Here is a 27,726-nt window from a genome sequence, read left to right as displayed (position 1 = left end):
ATTTTCCCCCCTGAAATAATTCCTCTTCACACCTGTGAATAACCCGGGAGACGTCCATGATGAGGAATACAACGAAGCCCACCGTCTGGCCCGGTGCATCGTTGAGCGCACGATCGGGAGGTGGAAGTTGCGCTTTAGATGCCTTCACAAGTCAGGCGGAGGGCTCCAGTTTTCGCCGGCCAAGTCATGCGCCGTGATATGTGTGACGGCTATGTTGCACAACATTGCAGCTAAGGCTGGGGTGGCATTGCTTGAACCGGAGGACGTTGAGGACGATGACGATGAGGAAGATCGGTGTGAGGACGGCCTCCCTCATAACTACGCGGCTGGTTTTCATGCGCGTCGAATAGTGATTGAGACTTATTTTTTTTAACCCCCTCCACCCTCCCTCATGTCACTAAACATTCCCGTCAACGTGACCAATCCCCACCATATCCCAGCCTTTTGCCTGCTCCTTTCGTTATTTTTTTTTAATTTGTTTAATTTAATTTTTTTTTTACATTATTTTATGCTTCGTTTTATGAGTAGCCTATGTCAGTCTGCACAAATCCCCCCACTTTCTCTCACACATTTTGAGTGCCCTGCCTGCGCAAACATTTTCTGGACTGTCCCGTTTTATTTTGGCCATTTTTACATCTTTATTAATAAATTAATTAATAATCTTTATTAATTACCAAACTAAGAACATAAAGGCGCAATGCGTTTTAATAAAACGCATCCAATAGACGGAATGTCCGATGGTGTCGCCACTGAGGCTATAGCTGACGATGCTCTTAGCGTCCTACGAGTACCTACGAGCACCCCTGGAGTACTCGTTAGCTACGAGCGTTTTAAAGACGTTCGTTCCCCACGATGCTTTCGGGAAACGCGGTGAAAACTCTACGATGCCCTTTCGACGCACTTCACGATCCACTTAGGCTAACGACGCTTTCGGGAAACGGGGCCAAGGACTCAAACAATAGAAGAACAGTCCCTTACATGAACACAATAAACACAAGGACTCAAACAATCGAAGCAGCAGACATGTTCTTTAAACCCATATTGTAATTATGTCAATGTTTATTGTGTACATGTGAGGGACTGTTTTTTGGTTAATAACGACTCAGCGGGTTCACTGAATGTCCTCTGTGTTCAGCAGAGGATCAATTTACACTTTAAGTTTGGGGGTTCACTGAATAAAAAGCACAATAGAGGCTTCGTCTACATCTCATCTTCATCATATTTTTCACCCTGAGCAAGTTTGAATTCTGATCATAGAAAATTTAGAGAAAGGACTAGTGTTTGAAACGTAAACCAGGAAACAAGGAGAATCCTTGAGAAAGAAAGCAAGTCCTGAAACACCAAAATGTGGTCAGTCTCTTATTTATTTTTTCACAATTTAGCAAACGCCATAACCCTTTGGTGTATAAGCTGGGGACAGACGATTTTCGTCCGGATCCGGGGGTATGGATCGGCTTTCATTTGACCACGGACATGTCAGAGCCGTGTCTCTAATGAGGGATGATGAGGTGCAGACCTCGAGAGGGGTTTAATGATGCCGGTGTTTCTCAGTGAAAATTACCGCCTGTGTGCTAATTAGGCTGATTGGAGTGCGTCATGCGCTCTGCTTATGAATCATCACTGGAAAAGGTTTGCTGACTAATTACTCGTTGTTGACGCAAACAAGGTGCCTGTGTGTAAGAGTGGACAGCCAATTGTGATCATTTACCTTTTATGGTTCCGGTGAGGATGAGAAGATATAACTTGGGAAATGGGTGCAAGTAGTTAGCAACACACACGCACACGCGCACACGCACACGCACACGCCCACGCACACACACGCGCACACGCACACGCACACACACACACACACACACACACACACACACACACACACACACACACGTTAAAATAATTAGTCACCGTGGACTGTGGCGTTTAATGTTAAGGAAAGGGTGTACTGTACATACCGTTATGGAGCATTTTTTTATTCCGACCTTTATCCACCAGATGGCACCAAAGGCCAACAATTAGGTGGAATGCAGAAGCGACTCAAGACTCATACTATTATTACACTTTCTTCTATTTTTAGACCTTTTTCTGCAACATTATTTTAAGACCATCTCCCCAGAATGTATTACCATAGACCTAAAATGTATTTAAATTGATTTTGGACGTGGTCAATATTTATTTCGTTTCTCTCACCCTGCCATCATTTATAGTTTACATTTGTGTGAATGACAGTTAATGTTACTGCATCAAATATTTGTTCCTTGTGCCATGCATTATTTTCAGCCCCCTCTTCCCACCATTGTGCTGTGTGTTTAGTACACGTTTATAATTTAACATTGTTTAGCATTAGTCGTTAATATACCACCTACCACCTGCATAGCCACCTTTCCTCTTCTGACCACCATTGTACACCGTATTGTAGTGTATTGTATTGTATTGTAGCACTTAATAATAGTGTATTGTATTGTAGCACTTAACTGTGTAGCAACTGCAGTAGCTGCTATCATGGCTGTAACACGGGGAATTGATTAGCCTAGCGATTGTGGTACTTGCACTTGGTTCTATGAACATCCTTTCTGTACCGACAGCGATATATTGATGCACTTCTTATGACAAATGTACTTATTGTAAGTCGCTTTGGATAAAAGCGTCTGCTAAATGCCCTAAATGTAAATGTAAATGTAAATATACCGTGTTGGTTTTGTCTGAAAAAACTCTGAAAAACAAGTTCCAACTGTCGCTCAGAAAGACAGTTGAACTCTAATTTAACAAAATGAACCAATTGCGTTCCAAGATAGGTTATCGATTATAAATAATTTAAAGAAATGGCAAGAAAATTAAAAACACACAGCAGGTATAGGATGAAAATATAAAACTCACATGTTCTCTTTATTTACTGTATATAGATAGATGTACATCACTGGAGATTTGGATCGAAGCACACTCAAAGATGACACATGTGGGATGACGACGTTTCCAAGAGAAACCCAAAACGGAAAGATGTCAACATTTCAATTTTTTTTTTTATGTCATCCAAAAAAAAAAGCGACTATCCAAATTCTATACAGTTCTGAATGTAAATATTCACGTGTTGAAGTCTGTGCCCCTTACCAACTGACTGCAGTCGTAATAACCTCTGTATTCTGTACATTATCCAGGTATTTTGTACAAAATATGAAATCTACCATTTAATAATAGATTCAACACAAAATAAAAGTACATTATATGTACAATATTAGATGAAGTCATTTAGTACGAGTAGTACAAATACAAATACTAAAGGACACTTGCAACAATCATTTCTTTTCAGAGAACAAAAGAAGTGAAACCAAAAGTGAGCAGAGCTCCAGAGAGGGCCTCGTTGAAGCCGTCTCCTGAACAACGCCCTACCGCGTGTCTCGTAACGGGGCCGTGAACACAACACCATGGCTTCCGGTAGTGGGCCGTTTTCTCAGTTTGTTAGCACTCTAATCCGTCTGCTAATGTCCTTTTTAAAATTGGGGGAGGTGGGGGGGGGGATAGGGGTAAAGAAGACAGAAAAGATCCGGGAGTTTTTTTGTCCGTTATTTACAGTATGCAATACATTCAGTCAAAAAACACTGACAAGAAGTTTTGCCGGTCGAGAAGTTGGAGACGAACTAATCCAAACGCAAGAGACTAGAAAGCGGCCAGAGGCGCTTCACACGGATGACGTGAAGAAGAGAGCCTTCTGGAGAGAGAGAGGGTTTGTACAGCAGTGTGGTTGCAAGGGATCCTGGGAGCTTAGCTGTGGGGGGGGGGGGGGGGGCAGTGTTGGGGTACTGCCCCCCATGTGGGCAGTACAGGTGTCCCAAAGTTACAACGTATGTTATATACATTTTGTATATATATATATATACGTGCGCGTGTGTGTTTGTGTGGGGGGGGGGGGGGGGGGGCTTTGGGGTGGCTGCCAACTTGTATTAATAGGCACACTGGAGTGCTGGAGCCCTACACACCCACGCGGTAGACAGCATTGTGGATTTTCTTTTGTTATATTCTCGTGTGTCATTGTCGTTGGTCCTGCGACCTTTTGCTTCAAGTTTCACCAGGAAGTCCTTCCTCGCTGCAGTGGTGGACGAGCAACTCCTCTGACGGACTTCCCTTCTCAATACACCCCTCCCCCCACAACCCCACCCCCACACTAGCCGGACCCCCCCCCCCCCCCCCCCTCAGAAGGCGTGAGCTGTGCGTTGCGCTGTGAGTTTTGGCATCGTCAGCGCGAGCGCCGTCTCATCAGCCCCTCGGACCCCCCCCCCCCCCCCCCACTCGGACTACAGAAGGCACTGTGAACAGAAGAAGGCCGGTGGTCCAACACATCCCCGGCCCCTAGCCTACCGCGCTTTGGAGACACGGTGGTCCTTAGGGGACAAAGGGGGCCGGGGGGGGGGGAATAAGCCGCAAGACACCAGCACAAGTCCCCAGAGTCTGCTTCCCTCTGAACCCAGCGTGGCCTGGGACGGTCTGTAAACACCTTCGCGGCTAGATCTCCAGCTCCTCTCCAGAGCCGGCAAAAGAAAAGGATGAGCTGACACCCGAGTTGTGCACGGACGACCGCTTCAGACAGACGGGGGGGGGGGGGGGTTGGCGTGGTACAACGAGAACGCTGTTGGCACCAGACTAGGCCCCTGCAAGGGAACGCACAGAAAGGGGTCCCACAGACGGAATAACCTGGAGAGCTATGCTTTGGGGGGCGGGGGGGGGGCGGGGGGCGGAACGCCCACAAAACGGAGGAGTTTGGATCCAAGCGTGCATTCTAGAGGACAGACGGATACAGCCATGAATTACACACACACACACACACACACACACACACACACACACACACACACACACACACACACACACACACACACACACACACACACACACACACACACACACACACACACACACACACACACATAAAGCCGTTTGGGGACCATACGACACGGTATGGGATAATCGCAGTGTGCTGTTTAGAAGAAAACAATCGATGGGTTTGTGTTGTATGGATTTGTTTTTAAATTAAAATGCGAAAGAAATCCCAGGTGGAGGTGCGCAGGGGGGGGGGGGGGGGCAAGCGTGCGTCACCCGTACAACCACTGACATCTTAAAAAGAGGCAAGAGAAGAAGAGAGAGACAGTTCACACAGAAAACACCTGAGAGAAATGACCAGAAGGGGGCAGCACTGCACCCCGTTAACCGAGAGCGAAACAAAGCGGAAAACACTTGAACAAAAGAGGAAAGAAGCCAGGAGAACGGGAGCGGAGAACAGGAGGAGGAGGAAGAAGGAACGGCCGCCTTTGAACGTGGTGGAGCGCCTTTTTTTATTCCGGCCAAGCAAAGAAAGTCCAGCGTTGCCCGCAGCTCTCGTCCCCCCGTCAGGCCCTGCACTGAGGCCAGGCCAGGGGAGGGGGGGGGGGGGGCTCGGCTCTGGGGGGCGGCTGGTGGGCTGGGTGTGCTGGCAGGACCGGCCCGTCCCGTGCGGCCGGATGGCGCCGGCGGCTGATGCTGGCTTCTGCCGGACCGGGCGGCGGCGGCGGCGGCGGCGGCGGCGGCGGTCCTAGTGGCCGCCGTCGCCGAGGGGCAATATGTCCTGGGCCCGCCGGTGGGACTCCAGGGCGGAGACGGTGGACACGTCCTGGGGGAGCTCAGACTTCCTCCGCATGAGCGGGCGGTCCTTGCGCGGATCCCGCTGGATCTGGATTCGACGTGAAAACATAAAAAAAAGGAAGAACGAAATAAAAAACGAATTCCACAGCTGGTGGTGGTCGGGGAGGGGGGGGGGGGGGGGGGGGGGGGGTGGTGGTGGGGGTGTAGGTGGGAGTCGGGGGTCGGGGGTCGGGGGGGTTCACATGGGTGTCCTCCGCAGGCGGGCTACCTGGATGGCTTCTTCCTCCACCGTTTTCTTCAGCAGCGCCACGTCGTCCAGCGGGGGGCAGTCCGTCTCCATGTCCATGGGGGAGCCCGTGCCCCCCAGGTCGATGTACAGCAGGAACTGGAGGGGGGGGGGGGGGAGAAGGGGGGGCGCAGGGACAGGAGGTGAGACGCGTGCGGACTCCGAGGAGTCACCCCCAGATGGATTCAGAGGCAGGAGATAGGAGGTTTAACCGGTGTAGTCCGTCACTGCTATACGAGTCCGTTTAAACTGAAATGGGATAAGACCCGACAGCCTGGCTGTTTTTCATGAACATGGTTTAGATATTAGAGATTATTCAAAGCCTGTGGAAGGGGAAGACGAGTGCAGAGAAATGGAGGCACTTCACTCACCTGCGGGTTGGTCTTGGCCAGACTCTCAATCTTCACCCATGCATCCTCCCTCTCCTTCCACTTGGCCTTCTCTCTGACAACAACATTTACAAAACCCGTTAGAGACTGCCGTACAAAACGTCAAACCAGAGGAAAAGACACTTAAAACATGTAGCGGGTGAACACGGATGAATGGCGTTTATTCGAGCTGATGCTAGAATGCGAGGCGAGGGGTGTGACCTTACTTGCTCTTCTCGGCTCTGAACTGCTGGGTGCAGTCGTCAAACAGCTTCTGGTTCATTTCCATGAACAGCTTTAAAGCGTTGTAGATAAGCCCGTGGATTGTCCTGCGACACAATATAAAAAAAGCGATAAACACACGGACCATACGGACGGTGGCAGCGTGTGCGCTGGTCTGCGGGGGCGGAGAGAGGCCCAGACTGGAGAGAGAGAGAGAGAGAGAGGGAGAGGGAGGGAGAGAGAGAGAGAGAAGGCTGACTCACTTGTTCCAGTGGGTCTTGGAGTTGCGGTACAGCGCGGGGAACATGATGGGCAGGATCCTGGCCGCGTTGTCGCTGATCAGGCTCATGATGTACTCGTTGTTCCAGTAGTACAGCGCCCGCTCTGCCACCTACAGGAGCAGAGGCCGCGGTCAGTAGCGTCGTAGCAGTACCCGCCAGCACCCCTTCACCCCCTCATGGATCCACCCTAACCCACGGACTCCGGTAAAGATAGCCACCATTGTAACGGTTATAATGTTTACAGATGATGCATTCTTGGGGATTTTTCACCGGCAAGAAGTTGGGGACGAACGAATCCAAACGAAAAAGACTAGAAAGTGGCCAGAGGCGCTTCACACAGATGACGTGAGGAGAGCCTTCTGGAGAGGGGGGTTTGTTCAGGGATGTTGTTGCAAGGGATCCAGGAAGTTTGCCTTTTTGGGGGGGGGGCACGTATTGGGGGCGTGAGCAAAGATCCTGCAGTACAGGATCTTGCATACAATATCCACTTAATTGACAATCTCGAAGACCTCTCTAAAGATTTTCATGTACTGATTTGCAGCACGATAAATGTCAAGGACTTGGTTTCGGTGGTGACATTCCTGCCCTGCTGTCAACCAAAGGCAGGGGCTGGTTTGAGGGCAGGCGTTGCTACCAAAACACACTCGCTCCCCAGCTTTGTTTCGAGTGTCGCGGCATTGATTTGCCCCCGTTGCCACCAAAAATAATCAAACAGAGATCCAAGAGATTTCTGCTTTAACGGTAGGGACGGCGATTTGGAGCAAGGTCGATTTTGAAAGTACCCTACCCCTCCTCCATAGATAGGACAGCATATACACAGAATTTGAATTGAAGAATTAATATTGGTTTCAAAATCAAGTGGGTGGATCCGGAGAGGGAGTTTCCCCTCAGTGACTTTGAGTGATGTGAAATGTGTTCTGGTGCAAATTGCAAAATCTGTGATCTGACGCGTCGATTAGTATTTTTTGCATGCATCAACAAACGTGACGCACGGGTCCACACAATCAAGGATCTGATCTGGCTACACATGGCCGGTGTTGCCAGATTGGGCCAGGTTTCCCATCCAATCTGGCAACACTGGCATCGGCCGGAAACCTGGCCAAATCTTGCAACACTGCACGTAGCCATAAGCCCGGTCCCCAACCTTGGGTTTGAGAAGCGTCGGCCTAGCGTGCACTCGGTACCTGGAAGTGGGGGCTGGAGACACACTTGGCCAGCTGACGGAACAGCGGCTCCATGACCTTGACGAACTCCGAGGGCTCGATGACGTCCAGGATCTCCTCCAGCTCGTTGAGGAACATCACCTCCTTGGGGCTGTGGGTCTTGGGCCAGTACTTGAGCAGCGCCGTCACAGCCTGCAGAGAAACCAGAGCCTTAGTACCCACGGTTTAGGATGTATGGTTTATGGGTTGGATGTATTGGTTATGATGTATGTTATGGTTTGGATATATGGTTATGGTTTGTCATGGGGGCTCCATCCCATACCCAAAGGGTTGTGTTTGATTGTTTGAACCAGCCACAACACTATAACTCTATACAGTTTAGGCAATAAGATTGTAATCCAATTGTCCAAATCAAATGATTTTCCGGTGAATGGGATAACATGGTAATCATTGGCCTCGTGAGTCAATGGATCCTGAGCGAAATACAAAGTCTTACAAAAGGCTTACCGGTTCTGTGAGAGTGCTGTCCTTCTCAAGGAACTGAACCACACAGTAGGCCAGCTAACAGAGAAAGTAAGTGATGCAACGGTTATTATCAGACAAATGAAGGCCGTGAGTGTATTGAGATGGCTCATAACATGGACGTAACTACTGACCTGTGGGTGATAGACGCTGAGAGACTTGACTTTGTGCAGTGGCAGCAGAACTTTCAGAAGGAATATCTTGTGCTCCTCTTTTAGTGGTAACGCAAAGCCGTTGATTATGCTGCAAGAGATCAGATCACAGAGGTCAAGAAGGAAAGTACCAAGAAGCTCTGCTTGGAGGCCACGCAGACTTCACTTTCGCTATCGCTACTTTCTCTGCATAGGTCACTACTCTGTAGTCAAAATTAAAATGATTTACTGGGAACCACCGTGCTCCACTGAATATCTATACCAAGAAGAAATTCTAGACTGAAATTAAGCTTATTAATAAACCAGCTGGTTGTCATTTTATGTATTTAATCATATTTGGGAGAAGCCTGTTGTGAAAGAGGCTATTTATATGCATAATTAGCATTTTATAGATTCTTATCTCAACCCGTGATCTTTTTTAGAAATCGTAAATCAGAAGAATGGAAGGGAGCCATAGAAGCTTGACGGGCTTCGACCTGTTCTTACCTGCCTAATATTTCCAGTAGCTCTGCTATTCCGTTATGATGTTCAGTCTCATAGATGAACCTGCAAACAACAATCAACCCACAGGCGGTTAACAAAGAAAATCCATCAGCCTCCAGTAGGGGTAAATAACCACAGATGTCCTTAATGAGCCCTCCTCGTCCGCTACGCACCTATAAAATATGTTGTTAATATGTTTTCGGATGTAGGCCCTCAGACCGAGGAACTTCCCGTAGATGCGGTGGAGCGTGGTCTTTAAAAAGTCTCTCTCGCGGGGGTCCTCGCTGTCGAAAAGGTCTAGTAGCTGTGAGGATGAACACAAGGAAGAACATGAAATGAAAAGGCACCACTACAGCGTGACTGAAACACAGCAATCGTCATTTTGTGTCTTTTTCCATTTTTGGAAACCGAAAGAGCTTGACGAATGCTGACTGTATATGTTAAATGTTTTGTATCTACATTTTACATTCAAATAAGAAACAGAAAATAAAAAGGAAATGCTCACCTGCATGACAAATCTCTGGTCGATATACTTTTTGGCTACATTTGGTTGAAAGTCTGGTGACTCCAAGAACCGCAGGAAGAACTCATAGACCAGCTGCCGGAAAGGGGAGCGAACAAGGAAGTCACTCAAACAATAAAACATAAGGAGTGTTGCGTGTGTTGATATACTATGCCGATTTATTACATCTATTATAGGTCACATTATGTGACATGATCTACCTGACGCCTCGTTTCCACATACGTATGTTTTTCGTATCCGTGCTTCCGTAAATTTATGGAAGGAGTCGCTAGTGTTTTACGTACGGACATGAATTTATTTACGGACAAAAGATGGGGGAGCGTATGATAATGGCCGTTTTTAGGAGACCGGTACTTTGGAACATGAGGATCGACATATACAGAGATAAAAACAAAACCAACCAGGCTTGGAAAGAGATCGGCGAGGAGTTTGGCCTGCCAGGTACTTACATGTTTTGGGAAAACATAAAAACTTTCATACGGTATCTCCGTAAAACGACGGCGAAAGTTAAATTTTTTGAACGTATATTACGGACATACCGGACAGAAATTTTACGGAGGGGAGGAGTCTCGGAGGAAAAACGGACATTACGGAGAATCACATAGGAATGAATGGACTTTCGGTCGGAGACAGTTGGATCGCATACGAGAATGTACGTATGTCGAAACGAGGCGTGAGGGTCTGATATGATGTACCTGTAGGAGTCACACAATCTCTGTAGGAGTCACATGATCTACCTGTAGGAGTCACATGATCTACCTGTAGGAGTCACATGATCTACCTGTAGGTGTGACATGATCTACCTGTAGGTGTGACATCACGTACCTGTAGGAGTCACATGATCTACCTGTAGGAGTCACATGACCTACCTGTAGTAGTCACATGATCTACCTGTAGTAGTCACATGATCTACCTGTAGGTGTGACATCACGTACCTGTAGGTGTGGCCATGCAGCCTCTAACGTGGGCTCGTCCTCCTCCGGGTCAAACTCCGCCCCTGTGGGGTTGGATGAGGGGGGCAACGTCCGGAACATGTTCCCCGAGAACTGGGACCAGGGAAACACAAAATAACAAAAAAATACAATCAAAAAACAAAGATTGACCCTCGCGCACTTATGAGCATAAAAGATGTCCTGACAAAGTCCCCACTTTGATGATTAAAGGGACCGCTGGACATTAAAGCGCCGTGGGCGAAGGGTCTGCCAGGCCTGTAAGAGGATATTTTCATGCTGATTCGACAGCTCCCTTGCATTTCCTGCCGCAATGATCAAATAGCGGCCGGGGTTAAGAACGAGGCCACATTTGCACCTTGATCGTCCGCAGGTCACCGCGTGGCACAGAGGAAAGGCTTTGATAAACATCAAAGTGCTTTAAGCCGTGCCGGGGAAAGCAAACTTGGCCACATGATGCCTTCGGAGCAGCGCATCAATAAACCGATTCAGACGTAATAATAACTGAAGGACGGTGGTCACGTCAGCCACAACAATGTTGCAGTGAAAACCTCACTACGGTAATTAAAAGTCAGTGAAACACACCAAGGCTACTACTTGCATCAGCCGTCCAGTATCCACTGTAGACACCAGAATGACCATCATCTAGGAGGTTTAAAACCATGCATGGTTCAATCGCTACCAACTGAACTATCTGTGTATGGTTCAGCGACTAGTCCCGTAGGAACCAGGGTCTTAGTCACACTCGGGTTCACAGGGGGGTCTGGGAGGCTGCAGGGTCCTGTGACTCGGTCATGAGTAAGGCTGGAGATATACGAATCGGAAATAGCCAGGGAGTATTTACGCCACTGGCGATTGCCGTGGCTTCAGTCTGCGAGGGAGGAATTGAATAAAAGATCAAAAGGATGGTGTTACAAGGCAGACCATAATACAAAGGTTTGTTCAGCCACTGATGTATCTTCAGGAACCAAGCGATCGTTGTGTACTGCACCAGGTTAGCGGCTTGGCTTGGGGAACTATCAAAGTAAAACTGTTTTTTTTGTTCATTAGTGTGATAAAGTTAAGCAATTTTGTCTAACCGATGGTTTGATAAACACGTTGCTGATATTTTACCGCATCAACACTAGTATGAGCTATGGAGCATCATATTGGAGAATTTTATACAAAAATCCGATGTCTTCATCCAGGATGTTTTTTTAGAAACATCATTCTTCACATGTTGAATCCATATAAAAATAGCCTTGTTTGTGTGTCAAACTGATTCAAAATAAAATCCACACATAATTCCGCCTTGCAGCCGAGCATACGCTAATTAACGGAAACATAAACGTCTCCGTTAGTAAATCCCATCGATTCATCGCCCTCAGGCCACCGCCGCTGCATTAAACAGCCCCCACCTCCAACAACCTCCACCCCCTCCACCTCACTCACCATGTGCACCACCTCCGGGTAGATGGGCTCCGTGATGACGTTCCGGTTGTGCGTGATGAACTCCACCATCTCGCTGAGCGCAGCGCGCTTCACTTCCTTCCATTTCAGGTCGCTCAGAGGGTCGGACAGGAAGTCGAAGAGGACGCAGCATTGCCGCAGCTTCTGGAGGAAGAGCTTCTCCTGTTCGGCAGGGGGAACATCTGCAGGGAGAAGAGGGAGGACAACGTTATGCCCCCGAGAATGAACACGCAGTTCTTCCTCTGTGGACTGTAACAGGACCATCCTAACAGGAGCTGTCGTCTCTCTCTTTGGTCCCTAGGTAGTGGCGAATAGATATTCGCCACTACCTCTTGACTTTTCTTCCACAAAACGTATTAGTAGTATTTTTTACATGAATAATGTCAAAAATAATGTAACCCTGCATATCATGTTTTAATGATATGCAGATAATTTAAGCAATTTCTTTATTCACATCATCCTAACCGTTATCCTGTATGTCATAGGGGGCCACGGTACAACTTGGGTGTTTATGATCATAGCCAAGGGGTCGGGAACCTTTAAATTTGGCAGATCCATAAGATAAATGAACGACTTGAGATGGATGATAAAGAGCCAAAGAAGAGTTTGCACAATTCCTTTTCAAAAGTTTTCGGCAAGATATTCATTCAATGGATATTCGACTATTTGGGCTGGAAAGAAGGATGATGTTCCCTTTCCTAGCAGTTTATGATCTACTCTGATTAAATACGGGTCAATAGATGTTGAATCAGACTTGGATATGAACCTTGCTTTGTAACTTTGCCAATGAAATGTAGCTTTGTAATTGAAGACATGTATACATTATTTTTGTTAAAATTGCATTTATTTTTGGTAATACAATATGATTTCAGCATTATGGTCAGCTGTTTGCAATCACTGAAAGCGCCAAGTATGGCTCCAGAACCATAGGTTCCTGACCTCTGTCCTAGACGAAGGGTTGTGGGTTTAAACCCCAATTTCCACAATGTACCTCAGTTCAGTTCAGTTGTATTTGTCATTGTTATAGAATAACAACGAAATGTTGTTAGAGCAAAACACAGACAGGCATTTAGTTTTAGTTGAAGTCATTCTTCAGCTACAAGCCTTCACCCTTTCAGCTCCTTAATGACATGTCATGCATCCTACAAAACTCCCTTTTGGTAAAGGAGTCTGCTGTGTGTCTAAATAAATAGTACATGCAAATATTTCACCTAGAACTGCCATTAAAAAATGTTGGGTGAAAAGAACCTTAAGAAATTATCCTTTCTGACTGCAGATTACAAATAGCAGTCAGTCTGTACGTCCATCTACCGTCAGCCAACTGTCCAATGCTGTTTCTAAGCAGTAGGGAGTCAAATCACGTGCCTGCCATCGGAACCTCCCTGTTCATGTTCGATGTCCAAAGGGCTGCACCAACGTGCACAGACCAAACACAAACACAACTTAAAAGTTGAAGCAAGGGACAAAAAATAAGATATTTCTCCTTGGCAAAAGCTAAAATACAGACGTCCGTTCTTCTTTTAGTGAAAATATACCGTTGAGTTCCTTTACTATGGTCTCTATAGCGTAACAAATAGACCGGTGTACAGCAGCGGCAGCCATCCCTGCACCTTCATCATAATCATCCCGCATCATGTGAGATAAACGGTTGTGATTGGTCGGTCTACTTCATACCAGGTTGCACGGGAGCGACGCCAGTCCCGTCTGCAGAGGAAATGAAACACGAGCTCGCCCAAATCCGTCTGGTTCCCAGGCTACCGAATCACCGTTAACTTAACTGCGAAACCTCCAAAGGGGATCAGGTAAGAAACCTCATTAGACCGGACACTAATCATATTTAAAACCGAGCAGAACACCAGCGACGGATCACAGGGCGAGAGACACCATCTTTAATAAGGTCAGCGCAGTCAGGCTCAATCCCTAATCACGGCTCACAAATTACCGTCCCCTGCTTTCGGGGTAGTATCATTCCTAAAAATAATTAAAGCAAACGAGCAATTGAAACCCAACTGCTGATCTATCCAAACCCGGTGATGTTGAATTTTCCTCCCGACTGCAATCATTTGGTTACGGGCCATGTCACAAGTGCAGAACCCATGATGAAGCATCGAGGAACAGGATTACACATTTTGCTCGGGCTTTCCTTCACAAACACCCCCTCCTGGCCATGGGGCACTCCCCTACTTTGCAGTGGCGTAGAGGAGACGTAGCTGACGTTTCAGTGCTTGATGCCTTACACCATCGTGCCGACAAGAGTCCTTCTCAAATGGAATGGAACACCCCTCCAGATCCATTACGAGAACACACGGCAGCACACTCATCACTGTCAACAAGACAGCCCATTCTTTAGTGCCAGGGAGCATGCATGACTTCCCCACTCAACAGCTTTCCCCTGCCAATCGATCGTTCCCGGCCCGGAAGCATGGGAGGGGTGGTGGCGAGAGAAAACAATCAGAACGCTTACTCATAGAATTATCACGTAAGCTGTGAAGGTCAACGCAGAGCCCACCTCCACACTGAGGACATGACATTTACTCCAGAGCACGGTACAGGCAGACTAGAGCCACAGAGTGTCAGGAGGCCCTGGCCATTTTAAAGTGGAGCACATCCGTTTCTTTCTTATTGGAAGGTCAGCGGTGGAACGTGATTTGAGAGAATTGGTAAGATCTGAGGTTGGGTCAAAATGGGAAGTAAAACGCCCTTCATTAACTGCAGGGATGTCGGACATCCACTTTCGAATCTCTGCTACGGAAGAGCAGCTCTGCTCAGAATAAGCGAACAGTGTTTTAATTCAGGCCACCCCGATAGCGCTAATGGAGCAGGCCATCGGGCTAGAGGAAAAACAAACACAGCGTTCCTCAGAAGCCACACAGTGTGTAGACATCACCACTTGGTTTGCCTCACCATCCGGCCATGGAGAACCTACGGTTACCACACATCACCCCGTCACTCAACCAAACCCTGATCAAACCACCTGTCAATCAAGCACACTCACACAATACGTATAGTTAGTTGACCAACTCTTTCGGCTGGTATACATACACACATTATAGTCTTATAGTATGGCTAATGTGCATTTTAGAGTGACGTATACTCGAGACCATAACCCTAGCAACAGCGAATCCTTTGCCGATACTAAGTCCACGAAAGCCGTCCATTATCTCAACGGACAATACGTGTGTGTATGTGAACATCGCCATGGCGACATGTTCAGAGCAGGACTTTGGTCTAGGGGAGGTCAACAGCGATTCAAAGATGGCTTCCGCCCTCGGCCGTGGTTGCTTAACAACGAGGCTCCTTTGATTGGGGAATATTGTCCGCCATTGGTGTATCATATACATGTCAGTATGTGTTATCAGTATGAGAGTTGGTTGGAAATATTTACACAGTCTATCTATATTATAACGCACGTAAACGCACACGCACACGCACACACACACACACACACACACTAATAAAACCGTCATCTGGGTAAAATGGTTATCTTGCTGCATGACAAACAAGCTCTTGAGTGTTGTGGGAAAAAAAGTCAGGAAATCAACACGTCCGCAAAACAAGAACTATATGAATGTGAAAATAAATTACAATGAAGGATGTTCCCACAAAACAAAACTTCACACCCGAGGTACATCGCAGATAGTAACGGAGAATTTATTCAACACTTCCAGTGTGAAAGACACTTTGCTTATGTGAGTCAGGTAAAAGTACTTTTCTCAATTACTGGGGTTGGTGGGTCAGCCAAACCAGGGATTAAATCCCATTATCACGTAGCACAATCCAATCAATGAGTTACGTCAATCCATAATACATTTCTGTGGTAATGAGAGGTGACCCATGATTGCTGAAATGATTGGTTGATTAATGAATTACTAAACAGACAATAAACTGCTAAATGTTGTGGGTAGTTGTTTAGTCACCTTTCCCTTTACAGTAATTTATTAACAAAAGTGTCCAACAGTTTGATGCCAACAGGCTCATAAAATACAAATATTAAAATTTTCTGTTACTGTTGGTTTGGCTGCTCATTACAAGGTGTGTTTGCATATCTTTAGCCTCATAGCACGATTGGCTGAATCATATTTACTCCAAATTGTGATATCTAACCAAACTCCACTCTCCTAACGCTGTTTATTCACTGTGCCTCATTGGCTATATCCTAAGCCAATCAGAGTGCTATTTTTACATTCCATAATCACTATCTGCCGAAGTCATCAACTTGACTTATGCATTTGAAGCTAAATACAAGATGAACCTGAAAACATTAACAATGCATTTATGCTATGAGGCTCACGATATGACTTAAGTAACTTGAATGCTAAGAGATCAATACAATATAAATGCGGTAAGGTTGTGTAACGTTTCAAGAATATGTAGATTTCTGTCTTCATATTTTTTCATGCAACGCCGGATTTCAGAAATAGGCAGATGTTGAGTAACTCAGCCTCTGAACACAAGATGTCCTCAACAATAACATTGAAATGTTTTCATATCCATCAATGTTCTCGCAAGTGTTAATCAGTGGGCATGAAGTGTTTGATGACCAACCGAACTGAGTGAAGAGTCTTAACTAACTTGGATTGCAGTCATACTGACATTTGCATCTTAACAAGGAGAATAATCTTCCGAAGCTTTCCACTGCACACCATTCCATTCAACATACCGGTTGCTTTTGAGCAAGGCACGCCCACCTTAATGTAGCGTGTCTTTGTGTGTCTGTGTGCGTGCGTGCGTTTCTGTCTGGTGCCTGTCTGTCTGTCTGTGTGCGTGCGTGCCAGTGTGTATCCCTGGGTGTCTGTGTCTTTGTATGTGTGTCTGTGTGCGTGCGTATCCGTGTGTGTGCGCGTGCGTCTGTGTGTCCCTGGGTGTTTGTGGGTGTGTGTGCGTGTCTCTTTGTATGCATGTCTCTGTGTGTACGTGTCTGCTTGTCTCTGTGTGCATGTGTGTTTGTCCCTGTGTACACATCTCTGCGAGTGTTTTTCTCTGTATGCGTGTCTCGGTGTGTGCGCGTGTGCCTGTGTGTCACATCTCACGCTACCACCGTTTTCCCAGAGCTCGACCTCAGGCCTGCTCCAGTTACACAACAGCTCTGGGGTTTCTGTGCGAGCCTGAAATATTGAGGAACACGCTGTGCAACTGTAGACTTCCCACACAGTCCCCACTGCATGGCTGCCAGCCTGACCTTTACTCCCCAACAGGTCCCTGCTTGCAGGCAGGTATCGACTTGACGCACGCCACCCCGAGGCCAGACCGACACTGCCACATAGTCAGGCTGGAAAACAAGCCCTCTCTCCTGCTGGTAGAATGTGCTGGTAAAATGTAGACGAGGGTCCATCATTTCCGAGGGCAGTGTACGCTTTTATAAAGCTGCAATGTTACCCAAGTAAACGATAAAAAGCACAACAAGAACCACGGGCTTCGACCGAGTGATCATGCATATTCAAATGTAAAGGGTTCTGTTTAACTCCCAAATCCACAGCGAGTGTGGGCCAGGCTCGTGCCTTAACTCGAGCATTCATTCATGAAACAGCAGGCTTACACCAAACGCCCCCAAACCGACTCAAAAAGGTGGAATAATCTCTCAATAGGGGCTCCGATGTGGGTCAATAAGGATTAGATTGATCAGTAAAATGGAAACTCAGCCCGATGCATACGGCCCTCAAACAAACACAATCCCAGCCCACTTCCTTTGACATCAGCAGTCTTGGTGGGGGATGGGAGGCAGAAAAGGCAGTAAAACTAGCCCTCCTCCCTCCGTTAACCCCCTTCCCCTCGCTCTCTCTCTCTCACACATACACACACACACACACACACACACACACACTCGCACGCTGCTAACAGCTAGCTGAGCAGCACTCCGCCGAACGCATAAAACACAAACATCCCCCTGCCTCCCCTGAAATACTATGGCCACAGCGACCACTACATAAAAACCCCTCTCCACCCCGTTCTCTAGAAAAGTCTGTAGCGAGCCAGACCCAGTGCCCCAGAGCCATTATCCTCACAGCAACATGCATTTAGCAGCTAGGGATTGTTGAGGGAAACGACATTCCTCGCCAGCCTGCCTTTGACTGACACACACACACACACACACACACACACACACACACACACACACACACACACACACACACACACACACACTAGCAACGGAAGGTATTCTCACCTCTAAAATGCATAAGGGCCATGGGCTGGAAGGGCCCGTTGGAGCTAGACGCGTCCAGTACCATGTCGTCGGCGGCTCTAGCGCATGCCAACATCAGGGTGCCGAGGCTGGGCGGGAGCGGGGCAGAGGGCAGCCCGTGCTAAGGCGACGAGCCAGCCTCCATTTTAGCACAAACACCGAGCAGAAAATGAAGCTCCCCTGCTGCTGAAGGGAACCAGCTAGATAGTGACGTCATAGCCCACAGCGGCCGCCCCATTGGCCGGCTGCAGTCACATGGGCCTCCCTGTCAGAATAAATAAACACGCGCGACGGGATTGGCCGGGGGGCCCGTTGGGGGGGAGGAGTGACGGCCTCTGTGATTGTTGCAAGAGGAGGTTTGGAGAGCGGGGGCTAGGCCGTGATTTACAGGTTGGTAAATCAGGTCGGGTGAAAGGCTGTACATTAAATAGTTGGATGAGAAAATAAAGACCACTAAAAAACAGACCGCACCCAGTTCCAAACTGAGGCCAGCCAACAGAGAGGAGGGGGGGGGGGGGGGGGGCGTTGTCGTGTCCCTCACTGTCAAGACGAATCAAACCCAGCCATACGACACAGGGAGTGAGGTCTGGAACAAACATTGAAAACAATGGAGTGAAATGAAATAAAATGAACACCATACAGTGGCCAATACGAACAATAAAGACAATCCAAGACCCGAGAGCTGCAGCTTACTGACGCAGGCCTCAAATTAACACAGGAAGCACAGCTTACATAATGCAAAACCAATCCCCACATGTCAAACAAACAAGACAAGAGGCTGCGGCAGACCAGTGCTCGACATACATCGCTGTAACCAGCGCCAAGGGGACAGGGACTGAGCGTGTCTGTTGTGGTGTGTTCTTGTGTGGGGGTGTGTGTGTGTGTGTACGTTCCCCTGGCAGATGGCTCTGCGGGACGACACCCTGAGCCCAGGTGTAGGCGAACACAAAAAGAAAGGCAGGAAGTGCATTTGCAGGCCACACAGGATGCTCTGCTGACGCAACGAATAACACCGTCTCAGCGGCCGTAAACCACAACACACCCGTTCCCCTTTCTTTACGAGCGGCGTTGTTCACCTTTTGAACGTTGACATTTATCAGAAGTGTCAATGTGTGGTGTCATCCGAATGAATCGAGATAAGCTTCATGACTTTGCACTGTCGTTTGATCAGCCTCCTCCTCCATTCCAGGCAGTCGGAGATATTCAGATTATAAAAACAGTAGTGTGTGCCGAGTTTGTGACTTATCCTTCAGCAGTTTCTTAAGGCCACTTCCCAGCAATAGGAGTTTATATGAATGCATTTTGAACACAGCAATAACGCTTTATTAATAAACACATGCATAAATACACATTTTATTCTCCAATGAGTCGTAGATCTTTAATCATAACATGGTTACGTCAAAACCCTATTCTTCTGCTTACTCAAAACAAATGCATGCCTCATTTTATTAATAATTGTATACAAAAAGGTATCCAGGCATCCAAGGGAAGGTCCAATTTCAATATTTCTTTATTTGTAGGTTTTTCACAGAAACAGCTCATTTGTTAAAGCAACGTGTGCAATTTCCTCATCAGCATTTGCAGTCTAACTCCATCAGTCGCATTATTCATCAAAATCGGTCAGTTCTACCAGAACTATGCCTGTATACACCGTTTTGAGATCCACCAATAAGAATTAGGTCAAATAAGCACAGATTTCGACCTGTTATCCCATACAGACATTGAAGCCAATTGTAAAGATGGGTGGTCTGGCCAGACTAAATGAAGGGCTCTATATTGCTGGGCCGGCCCCCTAGTCATGGGGGACAACTGACTATCAAAAGATCTGTTGTATTGACAAAGACTAAGCTGCAACACACAATACTCTGTTATAAATACCCCCCCCTGCTTCTTTTTGGCACATGCAAACAGCAGACCTGAGTTCTTTTTTTCGGAGGTCAGGGCTATTCTGAGCAACGCGTTGGAAGACAACTTGTGAGGCATCAGGAGTCTTTTTGTCGTTGTTGTGTTTCTTTGTATGTGGAAAAGCAGCAGATCGTCTTAATTAACACATTTTTGCGGGCTTGGTTTGAAATTCTACTCTTTCTTGCCACCACCTCACCTGATTATTATGCAGTGAGAAAGACCCTGGTTTGGTCTAACAATGGTCCTGTCAAAAACAGCAATTTACCATATTTTCCTGCGTTGAGTACAAGGAAATAAAAGCATCCTAAAGGCCAGAAATACATTACATTTGAGGATGCACGTTTGAATAAGTGTTGCATGGTTTTCCCACAGCACTTTCAAACTGGTAAGGAAAAAAAATCGAAATCCCTAAATAATCAAATTTATTCCGTTATTATTAGAGACAGCCCAAAACAAAAGGGTTTCCACCCTTTTGTAGAGCTCACAACAAAACCAAGCATGGCACAATAAAGCATAGGAATTTCCATGATAATATTGATTAACAAATCCTACAAGGCCTGCTTCTTTGGGAGGTTGATAGAAGGGGATTTGATGACGTGAATGCCATTCTAACCAGAAGGTGGAGACAAATTGAGATGGTTTATTGCTTACTTTCAGCTGGGATCTATTTAGACAGGGAACAGCCCTCTACAAGCCTCGTTACTCTGTCACTTTCAGCCAGGAATCACGTAGTTTAAAAAAGGCTTTGAATTGTTAAACTGGGAAGACTTACAGTTTGAGTATCTGATCTCTCACGTAGTGAGAGATCAGATACTTAAACTTTAAGTCTGGCACAACAAACAGAGCAGTGTTAGTCTCTGCTAGGAAACATGGAGAAAGCAACAAGGGTACTCCTCATTATCGAAAAAAGTACAACCAAATCGGACGTTTTGATGTCGTCTCAATTGAAGGACTCTCAAGGAAGGGAAGAAATATGCCTGGAATGAACACAGCGCGAGCGCAGTGCCTGTTTGGGCATGAACGATACTGATAACAACTTCCATCGCCACTTTCAGAAGCCGTCATCCAGGATCTCGGACTGCAGATAAAGAACTGAAACACAACGATTAAAACCCAGAGCTTGGTTTTATTCCGCATTTATAACTTCCGTTCCGACTCTGAACACACCGGACCAGCCCACCGAGGGAACACCGACTGTATGCCCTGATTGTGCTGAGACCTGGATCACACCTGTCAACGGTGCCTTGCCCGAAGGCAGAACAACTGTGGTTATCTCTCAAGGCTGTCACAAGCGAGTCACAGAAACTGTTTATTTTCATGCCACCCCAATTATCGTTCTTAAAATAGACAAAAACAACAGCCTCACAGCTTGACTCTATATCCCGATACTGGAGCACTGCTGAATCACTGCACATCGCCGACTGAAAGCCCAGAGGTCTTACTGGTGGGCTGGTGTATATGAGGCGTTTACAAGGAATACCAGGCCCTCACAAGGAGAGAATAGGTGTCCAAACCAATCATTTAAAAGCATTGGATTTAATTTGTGTTGCATGAATAGCCTCGCTGCAAGACAAATTAGCTTTTCCAAGTTACAAAGGAATCACGCATGGTCAATCCATACTATACCCAATTCACAGGATTGGTGTGACTTCACAGTTGATAACAAATAACTCCATTTACCAGGAAATATAGACACATAGTTTGATGTATTCAACAGAAAAGGCAGCAGTAGCTTTCTCCTGGAATCTATGTAACCTCTGCAGACTTGTACGTTAATATAGGACCACACCATAAAGCAGTCATCTTGTCGTTTCCAGTATTACGTGAGAGACAGATTGTGTTTAGCCTATTTCATTTTAAATAGACCTATAGTCTAGGAAGGCACTCTGAACTTGTTTATTGTTTGCATTTTTATTTTGACAAATATAAATTTGAAAGTGAATTATGTTTATTTAGCCAAAAAATCCAAAGAGCAAACTGTTCTTCAGCCACTAACATTTCAGTAGGTCAGCAAAATAGTTACGATGCAATTAGACTGAGATACATAGGCAACGGTCACGTTCCAGCGTTTAATATATAAATGTACGTGTTGGGTTACAGCAAAGGCAGCAGAAGTGCCCGGTGTACATTGCACACTGCAATGAGGAAGTGATTGTCAAAGCTAACCTTTGACCTTGACCGCTCCGTGGGGGACTGCGGGCGATGACCATGCGTTGTGCTTCTTGGATCTCACCTAGTAACAATGTTTGTTTTATAACACAATAAGTCTCCATTCAACTTAGTATTAACTTCTTTATCTTTTATGTCAGCAAATTAAGCCTCATAGTCCATCTCTGGTGTTAAGCCCGTTTGCTCCTGCAGTGATTTACAATTCAGTGGTTTAGCCTACGATTGTTTTCCAGCAGCTTTGCTGAGGTTACTGTGAAGTGCAATAAGTTCATTTACTGAGCCGATTTGCATGTACACGTTAATGATTTGCCTGTGCACAGTACTGATGTGCTTGTGCACAGCCCTGATGTGCGTGTGCACAGTATTGATGGGCTTGTGAACTGTGCTGCTTTGCCTGTGCACAGTACTAATAATTGTGGGCACCGAGGGGTTTAGTCCTCTCCACGATTCCGATAGGACTCGTGGTGCCAACATAAATGGTCTCATCCAACGTTCGGTATAAGACCAATCAAGAGCTAATGCCACCATCAATGTGTTTTTTTTTATGTTCTACAGCAGAACATAATTTTCTGTGTCTGTCATTGTTTTTGACACGGAAAATGATGACAATTTAACAATTGAGGGGGGGGGGGGGGCAGTAGTGGGCACCTATAATAAAAAATATAATAATACAAAGCATTTTGGGAATCGGAATTACAAAGCATAATTTCCAATTCCCTTCAAATAAAAAGGTTGATTGCAGTGGCGCTAGTGATCCAGCTGAGGCGCTGTGCCACCGCGAGATGCATGTAGGGTCAAACCCTACACAACATGCCCAAGACAACAGCCTGCAGAATACAATGCACGTGAAGTGCTATAACATGTATATTTATATACATATCAAAGAAAGAAACGTGCGACAGGACAAGAGTATGGCTCAAAACCATCCTGTAATGCAAGTGCCATGGCATTAAAGCCTTATCTCGGGATTACCACTAAATATAGATGCTCTGGTTAAATCCACAGCAAAGTCCACACCATGTAGGCCTATGTCCTCTGTTAGTTTCCATGTCTTGCGTAATGCCTCCTTTATCCCTTAGTCATACCAAACATAATGCCGCTGGACAAATGAAAAAAATAACAGCATGGGTGACTATGTGGCCATAGGGGTCGACATTAGTTGGCTTTGAGTGCGAGCATCTGATCTCCTGAAATACTCCAGTACAACACTGGATGTCTGGGGGTCCTGCAGGATTTGATGTTGACATGGGCTGCTGGATGTGATCCAAGTGCATACATGTACGTTTCCTAATAGTTGTTTCGAAAGCAATACATTAACCTAACCTAGAATGTTATGCAACGTGAGGTTATGCAATGTTATGCAACATTGCACAGATCAGAGAAGTGTACAAAGGCGCTTTCAGAGTACGAGAGGAAGCTTGGACTTGACATCATTGTTCAAGAGAAATCATCGAAATGCTGACTGTGTGCGAGAGGATGCTTTCGATGTTTTTCACAGTTCATTTTTTGGCCTCTTTACTTGGCGAAAACGTGAGAGGTATCCCTGTTACATTAAAGACTAATTAAAAATGATACAACTCAGATATTGCGTCAGTATCATATTTTTCTGTACATCTTTCTTAATTGAATTGATAATCAATTATACTTGTTGTCAATTATGACAAAATGTATATATTATTATATACATTTAAATGATATATTAAATGAGATATATATATATATATATATATATATATATATATATATATATATATATATATATATATATATATATATATATATATATACACACACACATATACCCAAGTTATAAAATGCGGATATTTTGTATGTTGCCAACAGTAGTGTCCGGGAGCCATTGAGGCCATGAGGGTTGTGAACTTGGGGAAGTAAATACCTTTGAAGGCCGGCAGTTTCTGCAGCTCCCTGTTGTTGCTCAGGCTGAAGCGAGAGGAGCTCTGCCTCTTGTCCTTTTTGACAGGTGTCTGGGAAACTGGCTGCTTCCCCTTCAGCAGCTGCGTGGTGGGAGGGACATTGTTGCCGCCCTTCCTATTGGAGCCCGACTGAGGGGGTAGAAAATTTGCATGTCAGCGGCATTGAACTAGGGCCAGGCAGGATCTGCCATGCATAACGGTATCAAGTGACGGCAAAACCAAAAGAAGTGAGTGCTTCTTTCACACTTCCTCAGAAACAAAACAAAAAACACACTGTAGTAAGATCCCTACAAAAGCATACTCAACGTTAACACAGACGTCTGGTATGCAGAAGAAACGATGATGGCTTCGAGTTAATCCTGTTCATAAACTAGACAACAACTTAATCTAGACCCACAGTTCCCCTGATTTAGCTGAAGCCAAAACATTGACGATAGAAAACCACAACATAATCTATTTTAGGACACCTCCGTTATCACCCATACGAGCAACCTGTGGAGAAGACTCAAACATCGGCTGTTCTCTTATTCACGATTGTCTATGGAGTCAATAGAAGCCCCGTAGAGAATTGGGCAGACCCACTGTGGAATCTAATGAATGTACTAGGTGGCATCTTAGCTGGTCCCACTGGCCTGTTAGGTTCCACTTGACAACACGACCTGACCACTCAGTGTTCGCTTCCCTAGCTGCAGCTGTGAAGTTTCCTCTGTGATTCACAAGGGAAAGGGGGTTGTGTAATTAACTTAAAACCTAACAAAAGTAGGCAACCATCTGAGGCAATTATGTCATGGCTTTTGTGGTCGGCCCTGCTTGCCAGGCGGACTGGCAATGAGGTAAATAAAGCCAAAACGGTCCTCATTGTGGGAAGAATTATGCAATAATGTGACCCGACAGAATTTATCTTCTCCATGATTCTTGCCGGTTATCTACCTTAACGCAAAATAGATAAGTCTTTGTATAAGGTCCATCTGTAAATGCACAATCAAAAAAATAAACAAGTAAAAAATGTTCTAGCAAGACTAGAACAGAATTTATGTTAATAACCACAAAAAGACACGCAAGTCATGGGGGCAAAAGCAATGGCTCACAAACAGGGAAAAATTCTGTAAGGCTGATTGTATTAATTACATGAAGGGGAAAATCTACCCTGAGGCAGGCCAGCTGCTGACCCAACCTCAAGAATATAGAAACACAAATAAGGCACTGTGTGCACTTTACAGTTGAAATGCGATGTTCACTAGGAAACATGCAATTAGTTAATCATTAGTTGTACGCATTAGTACATCTCACAAGATCGTCTAAACACTTTAATCAAAGCTCTCCGTTCAATATCCCAGTGCATTTGATTAAGTTCCCATACACAGATCCTCCAATACTAAAGTTGAAGAAGCCAATTTCTGCGTGAACATGCTCATCATCTTAAACATGTCCTCAAACTGACATCTTAAGGCCAACAATAATCTGAGGTTAAGGCTGAGGGCTCACTGAGAGGAGCTACAACAGCAGCGGCAGGGTGGTGAATAGTGGTTTTAATTTGACAGTGGGTTGACGCATTAGCAGATCTGCTTGCCTCAGAAGAGGGAGTGTACCACAGATTAGGAAAAAACACATAAAGGAAGGAAGATAACAGCAGATGATGACAAATCTCCGAGCAATGCAGAGATCCTTATGAAAGGATTGTTGCCTGTCCGTTTAAACAGAAATAACAATTGACACAACTTGTTTGCCTGTCCACAAGTGAATTGCTGAATTTTCTATAATGCATTAATTAAATTCAGGAATTGCCAAAGGGTATGTTTTTCTCTTTTTGCTTTAATTTAAAGCAACATATAAATCAATTAAGTTGAATTACTCTAGGTCAGGGCAAGAAAATCCATACTTCAAAATCCATAATTTGTTTAGGGTAATTGATCTGGAAACACTCTCTATAAAACAATGTCATTCAAACAATACAATACAATACATTAGTATGTGTGGTTGTCTATCTGGAACAGATCAGTTTCGTCTGGTTGCACATGAGAGGACTGTGGGTAAATGTCTCCAGTTAGCCTACCTCATGCTCTGAATTCTCCTGACTTCCACCCTTGCCCACTTTTCCAGACTTGGAGGGATCCTGGGAAAACGACAAACCGTTATGTACCACTCAAGGGGATGTCGTACATTGGATGGGGACACGGCAATATGGATACACACGTATTAAATATTTTACACATAGGTTCCATCCAAATATAGCTGGGCTGACCACGAATAGCAACACTCGTTTCCAACACATTGGCAGGTATGTGGCCAGTCACCCACCGTCTGCAAAAGACACGTCACTCGAGAAGAGAGCGTTTTGCGTGTGCAACCATCTCACAATAACCCATGATTTGGAAGAATGTGCTAAAACAAACAATTGCTCAGTCTGTGTAGAACCTAAAAATACCCTAAAAATGCTAACCTACGAGCTAACCTAGCGGCTGATGGATGTGGGTAGGCTGGCCTCTTCGCTAGGTGATGGGGCAACTGTGTTCATTCATGTCGAGTGTTCTAAAAAACGTATTTTCCACTACAAGTAACGCTTATTCTCACTTTGTTATTCTCGCTCTGAACATCGTTCTTGTATATAACTCACCTTTTCTTTTTTCGTTTTATTCGGCATCGCACAGACGTCCCCCACCCACTCCCTCTCGGAATACTCCACAACTGAAGCACTGACAACTCCTCTGGCACCGGACTGTGGCGGGTGGCCCGTACGCGGCAACGCTATTGGCTGCTGCCCGTCCAAGGCCACTCTATTGGCTTAGCTGCTGCCCGTCCACAGCCACGCTATTGGCCTCTGCCCGTCCGCAGCCACGCTATTGGCTGTTGTCCGTCGCAGCCACGCTATTGGTGTGTGGCGGTCAGCTGACTGGTAACGTCAAAGTCTAGCTCGTTGAAATGTTTCAAGTCGAATTAACATTTATAACAGGTCTATTAATACTTTTGCCATACTGTGTCACAAATAACGTCTCATTACTTCAGTTTAGAGCATTGCATGCATCATCCTACCTTGTGGACTTCATCGATTACCTTTTTGACCTATGTGTCTGGATTAAGATATATAAAAAATAAATATCGCTGGATACATTTATATTCAATTTATTTATTCTGGTTTGGTTAACGAGTTATTGATTCAGTGGAAGGGGCCTACATTACAACCTAACTCAGAAGAGAGACTGGAAAATCAAGGCTAGGACGAAATTAGCCTGTCTATCGTTTAACAATGATGCAGTCATTAAGTGATGAAAAATCAAATGCTGACACGGCCTATTCATTGGCGAGATAAAGACTTGACATTCAGCAAAATTGTCCATAATCCTCTGACTATCCTTGCATTATGACTGGACTATTTATTAAATTTACCACATTTTATTTGAACTAACCTGAGGGTTTACTCATGATCATATTAATGTGTCGCCACTCTTTTTAAATAAAATAATATTTTTACTTGTATTAATAAACAAATTATTTTAAATTTCCATACATAATAATGCCCAGACTTTAAGGTAATTT

General features: G+C 45.6%; 1 protein-coding gene across 2 annotated transcripts; it reads right to left on the bottom strand.

Annotated features, from left to right (window-relative positions):
• Window positions 1-2,848: 2,848 nt before the first annotated feature.
• ppp2r5cb (protein phosphatase 2, regulatory subunit B', gamma b) lies at window positions 2,849-26,938 on the bottom strand. 2 transcript variants are annotated; one of them, XM_030345720.1, is made up of 16 exons: window positions 26,807-26,938; window positions 26,246-26,305; window positions 24,156-24,321; window positions 11,986-12,185; window positions 10,540-10,650; window positions 9,587-9,679; window positions 9,255-9,385; window positions 9,085-9,144; window positions 8,581-8,689; window positions 8,432-8,485; window positions 7,946-8,116; window positions 6,744-6,871; window positions 6,486-6,587; window positions 6,262-6,334; window positions 5,873-5,989; window positions 2,849-5,692 (listed from the first exon to the last, which is right to left on the bottom strand). In XM_030345720.1, the coding sequence occupies exons 1-16, from the start codon at window positions 26,831-26,833 to the stop codon at window positions 5,555-5,557; spliced, it is 1,740 nt and encodes a 579-aa protein (XP_030201580.1). In that variant the 5' UTR covers window positions 26,834-26,938; the 3' UTR covers window positions 2,849-5,554. The 2 variants fall into 2 exon arrangements, with proteins under 2 accessions (XP_030201580.1, XP_030201579.1); XM_030345719.1 differs by lacking the exons at window positions 24,156-24,321; window positions 26,246-26,305; window positions 26,807-26,938 and adding an exon at window positions 18,167-18,394.
• Between the last annotated feature and the right edge of the window lie 788 nt (window positions 26,939-27,726).

The sequence above is a fragment of the Gadus morhua genome, chromosome 21 (genome assembly GCF_902167405.1).
Source record: "Gadus morhua chromosome 21, gadMor3.0, whole genome shotgun sequence".
Taxonomy (NCBI): Eukaryota; Metazoa; Chordata; class Actinopteri; order Gadiformes; family Gadidae; genus Gadus; species Gadus morhua.
The sequence above is the reverse complement of the archived record's forward strand: the minus strand, read 5'-3'. Positions and strand labels throughout refer to the sequence as shown.